This window comes from Trachinotus anak, unplaced genomic scaffold (assembly GCF_046630095.1).
Source record: "Trachinotus anak isolate AG129_WGS33_773 ecotype Australia unplaced genomic scaffold, CSIRO_AGI_Tana_v1 ptg000001l, whole genome shotgun sequence".
Classification (NCBI taxonomy): Eukaryota; Metazoa; Chordata; class Actinopteri; order Carangiformes; family Carangidae; genus Trachinotus; species Trachinotus anak.
In genome coordinates this window covers 13,762,382-13,776,982 of record NW_027273852.1, presented here as the reverse complement: position 1 = coordinate 13,776,982, position 14,601 = coordinate 13,762,382, and the positions used below count along the sequence as shown (strand labels likewise).

The 14,601-nt window shown below is 38.9% G+C and overlaps 2 protein-coding genes across 5 annotated transcripts in view; both read left to right on the top strand.

Annotated features, from left to right (window-relative positions):
• The first annotated feature begins 7,378 nt into the window (after nt 1–7,378).
• On the top strand, nt 7,379–9,439 carry LOC139621819 (mid1-interacting protein 1-B-like). The gene has a single exon (XM_071478692.1). The coding sequence runs from the start codon at nt 8,112–8,114 to the stop codon at nt 8,601–8,603; it is 492 nt and encodes a 163-aa protein (XP_071334793.1). The 5' UTR covers nt 7,379–8,111; the 3' UTR covers nt 8,604–9,439.
• A 2,473-nt stretch (nt 9,440–11,912) lies between these two features.
• Nucleotides 11,913–14,601, top strand: part of LOC139621792 (cyclic AMP receptor-like protein A) — a 49,413-nt gene continuing 46,724 nt past the window's right edge. The window contains exon 1 of one of the 4 annotated variants that reach the window (XM_071478667.1): nt 11,913–12,096. In XM_071478667.1, coding sequence (XP_071334768.1) covers nt 12,016–12,096 — 81 coding nt within the window. In that variant the 5' untranslated portion in view covers nt 11,913–12,015. The remainder of the gene's footprint in view (nt 12,097–14,601) is intronic. The other 3 variants (XM_071478681.1, XM_071478651.1, XM_071478673.1) reach the window with 3 other exon arrangements.

Genomic DNA, 14,601 nt, shown 5'->3' with positions numbered 1-14,601 from the left:
ATATAATATAATATAATATAATAAGGCCTACAAAATAAATTTCAGAGCCCCAGGCTTATTCCATATCATTTGGGTCAACATAATTTGACTGTCAAAAGTTTTGCACCACTGAGGTATCAACTATAATTGGTCCTCCATTCTCCATCTTATGGCCCTGGTCTTGAAGGGGAACTCTAGCCTACTGTTTCAGTTTATATTGAGATTGTTGCGCTTTATCAAGTTGCTCCCATTGTTTCTCCATGTCCAGCAGTTAACACACATAAAACCTTGGGCAATGTTAATCCACCACAGAAGAACTGTACGGCTGGAACCAACAATCATTTTCATGATCAGTACATCTGAGAATAATTCTCCTTAATGATAACAGGACGATCAATTATCAGACTTATTGCCAATTCTTTTCTGTAAATCATCTAATCATTTAATCAACTAATCATTCCAGCTCCAGAATGCAGGGTTTTGGGTACCCAGGGGAAATAATGTAACTGCCATGTATAGTGGGGGGTCAACCAATTTTTGCACCAATTACCCCCTTGGAGGTTGAGGGGGCCATGACTATAAGCATTTGTTTTTGAAATAAAAGCCCACAGAGGGAGACTAAACTTAATACCAATGTGTCTCATGTCATCATAAACCAAGCAGCTGATGTTTCTGGAACAGCACTGACCCTCTTCAAAACGCAGTGCAAAAGGAGAGTCTTAAAGTTTTGGGGGAATTTTAACTCAACTGTTCCTTTATATTTTCTGCAAATTTTATTCCCCAACATGAAAGTTGTGTAAAATTCTCATCACTCACTCATCTAGCTCACTTAAAAAAAAGGGCTGTGTTCATTGAACCATTTTGTTGAATGTGAACTGAACATTCCCATTTGAGGCTAGTGAAGGTGAACATGAGTATCTTTACGTAAGAGTTAAGGACGCTCACTATCACCCACCTGAAGGTGGCGGTGATGGACCAAAAAGCTGTTTGTCAACTGTCCAAAAAATGTCAGAAGAAGTGTTTCATGATGTCAACCATGTATTTATGGCACGAAAAATGAAATTATCACACATCTCTCAGCTAGCAAGTGCAATGAAGCCAGTGGTGGAGCCTGCACCAGCCTGCAATGAGTGAATGAATGAATTAACTTTTTGTATATTACACCTTGCACACAATGCAGGCGAAGTGATTTATAATTCAGCAGCAAAAAATAACAAAAAAATACAGGATTAAAAGGTACACGTACATAGCATAAAGGTTGTGTCGTCATTTAAGACTGTCCGCTGAGTCAGTAAGTCTGATACTTAATGTCAGAGTGTTCCATATTTTTGGGGCATAGTAGCTAAAAGTAGCATCCCCAAAGGTTTTTGTGGCAACCCTGGGAATAGTTAAAAATGCAGCTGCAGAGGATTTGTGGAGGACCATAGAATGATAGGGACTCTGATATAAGAGGGGGCAAGACCATTTAGTGCTTTAAAAAAGAGAAGATTGAAGGTTGCGTAGAACAGAAGTAATATATCCTATCATTTTAGTTTTTGTTAAAGCCCTGGAAAGTATGAAACTTGGCATTAGAGTAGTCAAGATGACTAGAGACAACAGTGTGAACAAGCTTTTCAGCATCTTGATGGCTCAGTAGAGGTCTTACTTTCACAATGTTGCACAAATGATAAATGATGGCCTGTCAAAATGAGATCAGAATCTAAAATGACACCAGTGTTTCTTACTTGTGGCCAAAGGTCCCTATGAGGCCAGATGTCCCAGTTTAGCAAAAACAAGATCTCTCTTATTTTTTGGGTTAACTAGGAGGATCACAGTTTTATCTTCATTTAGCTGAGGGAAGTTCTTACTCATCCACTCATTGATGGCTAACAAACAATCATTTAGATTGGACAGTTTGGGTCATCTGGTCTTATGAACACATACAACTGTGTGTCATCAGCATAACTGTGAAAATTCACGCCATGCTGACGAATTATGGATCCCAGTGGCAGTAAATGGATTAAGAATATAGATTAAGATTGAAATGCTGCATAATTTGGTTGATGCGGGCTAAATAAAATTTCCATTGCATCTATACTTTTATTGCATCTCTTTTTTTTTTTTTTTTTACTATCTGCATAATAAAAAACTGTATAGACTGAATTACATTTGTAAACCCATCTGTTTTGAGCTGTTCTGCTTTATGGCACATTGTTCAAGTGGTAAAACATATTCTCAAATTGGTTTTACTTGGTTTGTAAAAAGTAATCTGTCTGTGATTCTATTCTAGTATGCAGTAATGTGGCCATGATTTTGGGCTGAGGATGGATGGGTAGGAGGAAATTTTACTGAAAAAGAACAGTTAAGAGCAGTTCATTCAAAAAATACAAGAAGTGAACATGAACTAGTTCATCTAGTTTATTTTAATCTGTGTGAACTAAACTTTAAGCTTGCTCTTGGGAGGTGTGAACTTACACAACACTGATGTTACTCCCCAAGACCTTAAGTTGCACTGAAATAGACGAAGTCAGTGTAACTTAACAGGCCTTTTTCATATACACTTTCAGATATATTACAATATAATGTCACAGTAGGAAAAGCACAGGTGTAAATAATAAAATTAATAATGGCTGAATTTCATGTAGCTGCTTCACTTTCAGGGTTCTGGTGTAATTCATGCTAGCTCACTGCCACGCTGTCATGGCTTATTGGGAGATTTGAATAGCACAGAGCCATTCTTAATGTCAATAGTGACAACTGTCTCTTTCCTACTGTGACAAGTCAAAATGTCTGCTGTGAAAAAAGCCTATTGAATCGTTCTGTTTGCTCAGGAGAATTTAGGAAATTGATTGCTCTAGACAAATTAAGTGAATAAATCAGTACAATAAATAATGATCGGTAGGATTCTTTTTTTTTAATCAAAATGCCATTTTGAATGAAATAAACTATAAGGGTTGGAATAACAAATGAAAACATAAAATCAGATCATGGCACAGACTATTGTCACGTAAAGAAATATTTATTCCTGCTTTCACCTACTGACACGCCAAAACAATTTTTATTGACATTACGTTAATGACAAAAGATTCTTGATTCCATTAAATTCATGTATGATGTTTTTCAGTGTATGGCTTTAAGTTGTAAGTACTTTGAGCTGTGACAAACAAAATTTGAACACTGAAATCGTGAGTCCATTTATTGGCTTTACACAAAGCTATTTTCAATGTACCAATACCAAAAATAGTGAAATCACCCAATCCAGTATGCCATTCTTCAATTGTAGAATGCCAACTTCTCTGAGGCTGCTAAATCTCCCAAATTACCCAAAACGAAGACATGACCTCAGAGTCCTCAACAATATCTCAAGTCAGCACAGATTAACCAATAAGTTGGGTTTTTTTTATCTTATAAAGGGGAAGTCCTGGGTTTAAAGTTTGAAGACATAAGAGTCATTTGTTTTAGTGAAGATTACCAGAGGCTCACGTGGCTATGTGTAAAAGGAATGTGTTTTTAAATGGAAGTTTAATAACATTAAAAATCATATTAAATCTATGACATGAATAACTGCTTTAATATGATCTTATAATGAATTTGAGTTTCAAAAACTTGCAGAGGGAGCACTTAAGCTTTTTCTCCTTCAAACACACACGCACACACCTCTCTCTTTGAATCCTCAGTGATACCTCATTTATTACCTTATACAGTAATATAGCAGGCCTGTCCCACTCCACCCCTTTGTTTGTGATATGAGCTGTTGTCGCTGTTGTTGTCGCAGCTGCTGTTGTTATAATTGCTGTTGCTGCCTCGCCTCCAGCTTCCTCGCTGAACTTAGACACCCCTGCCTCACACTTTTCAGTAACATGCAGTTGTGATGACAAGTACTAGAGTTCCCACTCAAGCTGCCTGTTCCTGTAGTGCAGCAACCCACCCCTGCCTCCCTCCCTCCCCACCCCGCCACCTCCTCTCTCTCACTCTTTGAAGTCTTGTGGGATGATGATGACACCCGGCGTAATCGGTGGATGCTCCGCTTCTGACATGACACACAATCGAGAAACCTTCCGAACTGATCCAGGTTTCATTGTTGCATTCAGGCACGGTGCGTCCTCTGACAAGTGGAAAGGCCTATCACAGGAGAATAGAGGAAGTCAGTGAGGTGGGGCCTTGATTGACAGCCCTGTTGAGAAAGCAATGCCAGCTCCTGTTCCTATCTGGTCTCTGTTCAGCAGTGGCGCACATTTTCTCCGCTGACCTGCTTTTTTTTCCTCAATGAAATCATGTAGAAATCTAGAATCAGCTAATCTTCAGATGGAGGAAATGATTATCCATTTGTGTTTGTGTATCTTTGCTTCCAAGGCAGATTTGGGGTTAAGGCGATGTGGGTAGAGTGGGATGGAAACCAGGCTCCAGACAGTAATGGAAACTGACTTGGTACATTTACTCAAGTACCGCACTTAATTATAATTTCAAGGTACTTGTACTTTACTTGAGAATTACCATTTTGTACTACCTCATATTTCTACTCTCATAATATCTTATATAATAATATAGCACTGACAGGAACTATTCTGTTGCATTTACAGTTATCTTACTTTTGATAGTTTGAGCACATTTTCCTGATAATACTTTTACTCAAGTAAGATTTTAAATTGAGGACTTTTATTTATTTGTATTTTCACATTGAGGTATACCTACTTCTACAGGCCTCAGATCCTACTTCTTCCAGCCCTATGACGTTTGATGGTGAATTTAAATACAACACTTAGTACAGTTCTGAAGTACTTGTGCTTTACTTGAGTATTTCAGCTTGATGCTAATTTATACTTTTACTACTGCTACATTTGTTTAGCAGTTGTAGTTGATGGTTAATTTGTAGATTGAGATGTAAAAAATCTGAACAACTAGATTACAATGCATTGTTTTAGATTTAATAGTCAAATCTAGCTCCACTGCCTACACCATTAAAATGCTACTTACATATTAATGAATTATAGGAGTGATCCAATAATACAACATAATGCTGACAGGGGTTCATTCTACCTGAATAGTACTTTCTAGAAGAGTACTTAACTTCTGATACTATATTTTGCTAATAATACTGACATTTTACTCATAGTGGAGCATTTTTTAAATACAAATCAGCAAATGTTATGAATATTTCTTCAACCACTGAGTTCAAGACAGTCAGTTGTGATAGACACAAGAGGAAGAGACAAGCGATATACCAAGAGGTGGCGGAAGTAGGAGAAGATAGACAGAAGGGGGAGAGAAACTCACTCAGCAGGTTTTGCCATCCATGTTCACATTCTCCCCATTCTTGCTGAGCAACAATGTTTTAACAGTGATTCATTTGCTAGAACAAACTGTGCCCATAGACATCTCTTCCTGGGCATGGAGTATCACTCAGGCCACCTTATTAGGCCCGCCTTCTATTCAGTCCTTCCTTTTTATCATTCTGATGAGTCTATCCTGATATGTAATGTGGACCTATTTTAAACTTCATTCACATTAAATAGCCAGACATGTTTTGTTTTTTTTTATTATTACAGCAGACACGTGTTAAATTTCTTTGTGTTGATGGCAACACAGTGGAAAACATGTTGTATAGATTCAGTCTGACCAGAAGTGTTTACCAAAGCTCAGATTTCAAACTTAGCACTTCCACCATTTAGTAGTAATGTTAGGCTATTTCTGATGCAGGGGCTGTGTGGGTGCCCCCATGTTTACCAGCAGCTGTAGTTAGAAGGTGCAGGGGAAATCAGCTATCCACCATCACTGCTGGAAACTGGCTGGTGCAACAGTTTGGTTTTAAGTGTAATCTTTTCAGTACTGCAGCTGGCTTTGACTAGTTACCCCAAGGGGAAATAACCAGGCCAGCAGTATTTCTGTAGAGACTGCTAGTGTGTATGTGGCACTCAGTAAAGAGTGGACTTGTACTTTTATGACATTTCCATTCCCCATTTTATCTCATAATTGGGAAATTGCAACAATGTGGCACGAGATACTTCACTATTTCACAACTAATTTAGGACATCTTGAATTATTGATACAATGTTTTCCATTTTTACTCTTATATGTGCTGAATATCAATGGATCTCCTGGTATATTTTTCATGGGAGCAACACAAAACACATTTAAGGGGTGACCAGAGAAAGTATAATAATGTAGTACATTTATTGAATTACTGTACTTAAATGCAGTTTTGCGGTACTTGTACTTTATTTCCATTTTATGTTACTTTATAAGCTACTTCTCCTCCATGACACTTCAGAGGTAAATATTGTGCTTTTTACCCCACTGATGACAGATGTATTATTTTTCAGATTTGAATTGTGCATAAGAAATATGATAAGATTACAAAATACAATTCATCATGAAGGATTTGACTTGTAGTTCCCAACTCTTTTGGCACATTGTTCAAAATAGCAGTTTTCTCACATTTCAGATATCCCCATAAAAAAAATGCTTTAACAGGGAAAAATGAGGAGGAAAATCTCAGGAACAGCAAAATAGGGGGGATTTCCTTCAGGAGAGCAGACATGCAGATGTTGTGTGTACAGAATAGACCAACATAGAAAAATTACAATGTAGAAAGATCTGGATGACAATTTTAAGGATAGATTGTTAACATACATGAAGAATATGGATCTGGGAGGATGTGGAGCTACTTCTAGATGCTGCCAAACTGATAAAACCTGAGCCACAAATAGGTTAAAATCTCTAAGGCCCATATTGAGAATAGTCCAGAGGATGAATCCATTTGTGTGGCAGAGATTTGTTTTTGTTTTTTTTCTACTTTCCCAAACCACTAATCATCTCACAACCCATCAGATTTATCTCATGGCAACCAGGTTGGGACCCACTGGACTAAAATACCTACTATAACTGTATTTGAAGTAGTTAAAACTAGCTCCACCTCAAACAGCTACACCAGTAAAATACTATGTAAGCATTGATGGATATGTCTATTAGTCTCTAATAATCAGTTATGGTGCTTAATTGTCAGGGGCCATTGTTCTGCAGAACTAATGCTTTTACTTTTGAATGGCTACTTTAAGTTTTTTTTAACTTCTGAAGTTTTCCCCAGGAAGATTCTCAAAACAGGTCATGTAGTGTTTTCACATGACGTGTTAGGCAACTTTCACCAAAATACTTCTTGAAGCGCAGGGGGCGAACTGAAAGTCAGTCTAACCTATTAATTCAATCAATGATCATTGAAAAGCATGAGGACTCGACCACGTGTTGCGCCTGATTTCGGGACCACAGCGGCCTCCTCATTGGTCCACCATCGACTTGTCCCGCCTCGGGAACGCATACGGCCATCTGATTGGCCTTGCTGGAAGCCCGAGCAGTGGGCCGATGGCTTGTTTAATGAATATTCATGACAGCGGGTCTGCTCCGTCAGGCCTCGCCCTACGTGTCTCTCTGCCTGGCTCATGGGAACAGAATGTGGGATATGGTGATGCAATGTTAGTCATCTCTCTCACCGGAAAACAACTGATTTACAGGACAGCACACATAGTACGTTAAGTGATATTGGAGATAAGTGTTTAGTGGGGTACTGGCAGCTGTGGTGCGTAATTACGCGCGGTAAAGCACTGGGGATGTTCAGCTTGAAATGGATAGGAGAGACTGGTCCCTGTAGTTTTTCTTTAGGTCTACAGGGGGGTCTGCATTCGGTGTAGATGAGTATACCCTAACTGTCAATTTGAAGCCACTCCTCGCACTGAAAATGTGCCAAACCTCCCTGCTCAGCTGGGTGCTACTTCAGGTCATGTGGGTCCGGTTGCATCTGCAGTGGGAGAACCTGACAAACAGGTCGTGGGACCGCCTTTAGCTCGAAACCACACGCATCTATAAATAAGACGCAGCAGTCATCCCGCAAATTAGAAACAACGAGAAGGACACAAACACTCATCGAGGGGAAAACTCAAGAACCGTGCCTAACCAACTGCCGGCGCACCTCGCCTGATTTACAAGACAGCCAATCCCCGACGCAGCATTAGACAAGCAGCCGCTTCCTTAAGCCGATCAGCCCAGAATTAAAGCAGGACACTCACGGAGGAGAGTAAACAAGACAAGAAACTCGGATCTCCACTTTCATTTCTGCTGTTGAAGAACAACAACAACAACAAAAAAAAAAACCTCTCGCAAAGATGATGATGCAGCTGCCAGAAACCCCGACCCAGAAAAACTCCCTCTTCAATGCCATGAACCGCTTTATCGGCGCCGTGAACAACATGGACCAGACCATCATGGTGCCCAGCCTGCTGCGGGACGTCCCGCTGGATGAGGACAGGGAGTTGAGCTCCCTGAAATCGGACATGGACGAGGGAGACATGTACAGCTACTACCAGCTGCTCAAGTCCATCCGCGGGGACATCGAGTGGGGGGTCCGCTGCGCCGCGGCCGATGAGAGGCGCAAGGAGAGCATGAAGATCACCCGCATGAACTCATCCGCGTCCATCTCCTCCTCCGCATCATCCTCATCGTCCGAGGAAGAGGAAGAGGAGGACGAGGATTTGCAGAAGCAGTTCCAGTACCACCTGACCGGGCTGCAAGGGGTGCTGTCCAAGCTGACACAGCAGGCCAACTGTCTCACCCAGCGCTACAAACAGGAGATTGGGATCGGAGGATGGGGCCAGTAAAGGCGCAGCCCACAGAAACTGAAAGCTCAGATTATTGTTTTATTTTTTACTGGACTGGCTAAACTGACTTCTCTTTGCTGCTGCTGTGACTACTGATGACATATATGAACAAACACATTTGAATGGTAGAGAAAAAGGCAGCTTATTTCTGTCTATACAGGCCTACATGGTGTTGGTCTACTCTGTGGTAATGACTGTAGATGTGTTGATCTTGAGGAAAGCATTTGTGTACTTAACACCAAACTCATACGTTTTGCACTCCAGAGTGTTGTACGCACCATGCATTCAGTTCCCGTGATACACAGATGAAACATATTTAAACCTTTATTTAAAGTATAATTTATTACCTCACACTATGTATGTTTGAGAGCCAAATGTTATTTCAAAGTTGGAGAAGAAGTGGACTGTATGAACTACAGGACCTGTCGTTTGAATACTGACATCTTGGATACTGACAAAAGATTTGGCGTCCTCTCTGTGATGCTAATGATGTTAGTGTGTTCAGATGTATTTGTCTGTGTATGACTAGTGCTCCTTCCAATCCGATGTGTCTGTGTCTTTAAATTGTGCTTTGCATGGAAGGAGGCATATGCTTACTGCAGCTGCCTGTGATCTCCTAATGTCCTACATGGTCAATGAACTGGAATCAACTGATAATTCTTCTGCATAGAGAATAATGATGGTTTCCATGAGATACATTGTTGCTATTGTCATTTATTTGCTATTACTGAGGTATTACTGGAGATGTCCATCTGTCAAAATAAGCAAGTGCTTTTATATGCACCATTTTGTATTGATAATATTTGTTTCTAAAATAAAGTTTTATATAAACAGAATCAATTTGTTGTGTATGACTTTTTTCATGAATGCGGTTATACCAAACAGCACAAAAATTGAATTAGGCCTATACAGTGGAACAAAAATGTGTTGAAGTCATAGGTTTCTGCTTGTCTTTATTCTCCATGCATGCAGGGTAACTAAAGGAAATGTCTTACATTCAGCAGATTTGACAAAAAAACATTCTTTATCTATCTTAGACAAAAAGCAGGCTTTATACACCTTTAAGTGTATTTAGGTGTCTGATATATTCTTTCTTCAGGAGTAGGGAGGTTTAATGATGGAGTGAGCAGTCTTTTCATATCACATCTATTGCTGACATAATCAGAGATATGAGCAGCAATTTGAGATTTGGAAAGGACCAGGTTACACAGAACAAACTGACAAAATGTCAGACAAAACATAAAAACATCAGGACAGAAACACTGTGTCTCTTCTTGGGAGTGTTTTGGCATCCATCCCCTCAGCTTTGAAAACAGGTGATGTAATGATTGCCATGCAGAAGCACCATGTAAACACTTGCAGAGTCATTCACAGCTGTTGCTCTCTTCTTGTCAACTGGATGCTGTTCAAGACTTTTGTTTCATTTCACCTCCAGACATCTAGTTTCAGAATGGGATACTTTGATTTTTTTTTTTCAGATTATTTGTGTCCGAATGGCACCCTGTTTACAAAGAGAGACAACTTTTGTAGCATTGTGTTTCCTAAAAACACAGTCACAAAGGCAGCACTCCAGAGGGCAAAAACAGCAAAAGAATCATCTGTTGATCTTGTGGATAAATGTATTTGCAATTAGCCAATGATGCTGGTATTTGAAATAAGACAGCTCAAAAACACCGTCCTTTACATGGTGTGAAGCAGTTAAATGTGTTAGAATGGAGAGGTGTATTTTAAATTATCTGCAGGTTGAGGAATGTTGTCTGTCAGCTAAACTTCAAGTGGCAACACCTTGAACTAAGGTAAATGAGGACCATATAAGGCCACTTTGAATGCATCCAAAACTTTTTTTTTTTGCTTTTATTTCTGACTATCTAATTTTGTCAAGTAACTACCGTGCAGCAGCTTTAAAGTAAAGTAAGTAATTAAACATATATGCTGTGGTCTGTGGATACGTATGACAATTTCTAGTATGCGCTGGAATCAGCTTAGTCTGCTTTTTATTTTTACATTTATATACAGTATATTGTAAGTAGAGGGCAAATAGAGACTGCTTTTGTTGCGTGCACACATGCGCATTTGTGTTGTTTTATGTAATATCTTACCAAGTGGAAAAAAGAAATAAAAGATTTCACTGTTGCCTGAGTAACTGACAGTGACAGCCTCAAAGGCCAATGAGGGAAATGGGTGCAGCTGGAGTTTCAGTGTCACAATAGGTCAATAGAGTGCAACACACCCACTTGCCACTTTCATTTATTCCCCCCCTCCTCTCTCTCTCTCTCTCTCTCTCTCTCTTTCTCTTTCTCTCTCTCACACACACACAGATAAAATATATAATTAAAAATGAAACACACAATGAGAAAAACATGCAAAAGTGTCTTATGAATTACATAAATTGTGCATATTTCCATGGAAAGATGATAGCAGAGGAAAAAGAAAGCCACCTTAACATATTAATCTCAGTAGCCTATATTTGCCATAGTGGCCACTTAACAATTGTTGATATAGATCGACCCGAATATCATTAACATTTACCGTGCATTTGGCCTGTAGAGTAAATTTTGTAAGATTTCTTCAATTAGTTGCCATATCTTGAAAATATAGGATCCATTTTGACATCTTTTTGTTAATTCTCAACATGCCCAATAATCTTCAAAAATTAACTGAATTTATCATCTTTCATTTTTTAGACTATGTGGTCTTACAAAGTACGTCTGAAATCCAGAAGAAGAAAATGTATTTAAAAGGGAGCAATACTCCTCAAACATCTTTCTTTCATTTCCCTGATTCAGACCGTTTACAGGCAGCCACGCTGCTGTCCACATTCAGGACAAAGGTTACATGCCTTACTGCATTTGACTGTAAATGAGGTTGCTGGTTTCTAAAAACATCCACTGAGATGATATTATCATTAACCTTGAGGTGAATGCCAGAAGCTATTTCTAAACTCCTTTTGCTATGGGTTTTACTAACCCAAACAGTGCTGCTGCCTTGAGCTGTCACAAGGCGTTTTGTCAGCCTACAGTGTTTCCATTTATAAGATATTCATTAAGTTGTAAACACAGGGATTTTTGCAACTTTTTTTGAGCAGCTATACAGGCTCTATACTGTATATATCTCACACAACTTGTGGATTTGGGGATTTTTCATACACTGTGAAAAGTTTATTCGTTTTTGTGAAGTGAAGTGAAGTATAGCAGAGATGCACTGAGAGTAAAGTTATAAAGGAAAGTTTTAATATAGGCTACAATTCAATTCTTCACAAACCTCTGTTATTTCCGCGACACTTCGAGTCAAGCGGGCGGCGGTGCTTTTTGTCTCTATGTGCGCACGGTAGAGAAACAGGAAGTACAAGAAAAGCTACAGCAAAACAAAAACAAATTGAAGCGAAATTATCCCAAAATCAAAGTGAGTCGAAATGGACAGTCAAAATACAAAATCAATGAGTAACGACTCACGCTGCGTATTTTTTAATACACATTCAGAAGACTATCGATGCGTAAGTAACCAACGTTACGGTGTCCTCATTTTTAGCTTTATGGCTAATTAGCCAGTCAGCTTTACTGGCCACTGTTAGCTCACTTCAGGGCTTTGGTGGCACTGGTAATTACTGACTTTATCTTACTGTTTGTTGATTGACCGATTAATCTGGCGATGCTTGGAGGCCTGACAGTTGCAGTGCCCGGGGCTGAACTGTAACGGTACAACTGAACAGTCAGGCAACTAGCATGCTAACTAGCTGCAGTAATTGGCTTATTTATTATTATATACGTTATATTTTTGACGACGCTGCAGTTAACTAACAGCTAACGAAAACTTTAATATTGAGCGAGCAATTTTCCGTCTAATTGATCCACCTGTTGTTCCAAAAAGGTGTTAGATATCTTGATTAAACCCATAACACTGTTTGAAACCCACTTTCAGATCTGCGAACTATTTTATTAATGAAATCAGAAAAAAAAGTCAAATGCACTGCTTTTCCCTATCTAGACCACATCCACCCAGGTCTAGATCAAAAATATACTTAGACTTATACTTAGACTTGTCAAATCTGGACAACAATAACAAGGACGGTGTTGCGAATTGTAAACATTTATCCGATTTATAAAAGAAAAAAATAATCGATTCCACTGCTTTTTAAACCATCTAGGTCTAGATTAAAAAACAACTATACAAGAAACTTATAAAGGAAATAAAGGTTTGTACATTAAGAAAGAACCAACTCACACACCGTGAGCAAAAAGACATAAACTCAACTAAAAGGGTCTAACAATTTAAAGACCAATGGAGCCAGAGCATGTGGCATTAAATTTGACATTAAAATGGAAATTTGTCATTTGTTAATACTAAAACCTATTAAATGATTAACTGCAGAACTCACTTTGCTGGAGATTGTTTCTGAAAGTAAAGCTGCTTTTAATAGATTTTAGCGAGGTTTCATTCATGCACCAACATCACTTGTAGCCTGAACACATTCACTGGTAATATTTTTTGTTTAACATTGTTCAAAGTGTGGAAACAAGGTAAACATTGGGCAGTACAATACATAACAAATGACAAAAAAAAAACAAGACATACGGCTATGAATCTACTTCCTCAGTACATTCTAGAAGGGTTTCTAACACACCTACCCCATGTACCTGCAGTCACATGATCAGCACTCAGCCAATAATATAATTGCTTGTCATGGCTTCAACTCTGCTTATTTTGCCTTTATCCATGATTAGCAAACAGATCCTCAAACTGTGTTCAAAGAACCAAATTAGCTGGATGAGAATTAACAGGATTAATTTAGCCTGATAACAGCATGTTAGCCAGAAGTAGTTAAACCACACACGCATTCATCCACAGCTTCACATCTTTTCGCTATTGTTATTTATACAAAGTTTTTATTCTTTCATATTAAACAATGTTATTTCAGGTTTAAGCCTCAGACGTGGGAAGAGTCTGTTTGTTATGAATATAGAGTCAGAGTTTTTTTATCTTAAAATCATGAGAGTGAACCTGTTTATCCAATTCAGATGATGTGAGGGAGGGACTATGAAAATACAGATGAAGATAATAACAGTTACAATTGTACAATATAACATCAGTGGTGAAAATGAAAGCTAATGAACCTCTAAGCACTTGTACCGTAGCACTGGTCACTTTTGTTGTTGTTGCTTGTTCTTGCTTTGGGAGCGATGACATATTTTGACAACATCTAGCTTAGATAGAATACAAAGTCATTTTGGACAGAAGCATCTGCCAGATGTGATGGTTTGTATTGTTATATTTGATTGCACTGTACTGGAAATGGTTCCTCTTATTTTGTCCAAACCAACTAAAGACTTGGACAGTGTAGTGCTTTCGCTTGCAATAACACCAACTGGTGTTGACTGAAAAGTTTCACAAACTTAATTTTGAACTAGATTGCACTTAATTCATAGGTGGTTGAGTCCATACCTAGTGGATGTGTAAGAGATGATTGAGAAACCTTTCAATCCTTCCCTCCTTTAAAATGACCTAGTTAGGAAAGATCTGCTGGGCAGATTAAAAACAGAATCAGTACTGTCTCTGGTGCAGCGGACATGTTAATGTGAGTAGGTATATCTTTGCATGCCAGCAGCTTTAGGCTCCAAAGCTGCTCTTGGCTGTTCTCTTGGCTCAGCTATATCAGAGGAAGAATGCTGCAGTAATGTTGTTTTGCCTAGAGCCCAGATCTCTCCTGTATGACAAGCAATTGCTCATAATTGATCAGTGTACTGCACACTGTCTGACTAACCTAGATGCAGATAGCCCACACTGACCCAGTCAGCTATCCCAGTTTGAATTTCACATCACACCCTTAGTAAAGACCAAGGACAAAATATTCAGACGTTCACCCATTTTCTATATCCTCCGATGCACTTTAGGATTTTGGACAAAATACTAATGGATAGTCATGCTTTTTAAGTCTTTAAGAAGGAAGTTAATGCATCTAAACCTGGTTTGCTGCTGACATGACTGACATAACATCCCATAT

Excerpts from the sequence above, each read along its gene's own strand:
- LOC139621819 (XM_071478692.1), top strand. The coding sequence starts at position 8,112 with ATGATGATGCAGCTGCCAGAAACCCCGACCCAGAAAAACTCCCTCTTC.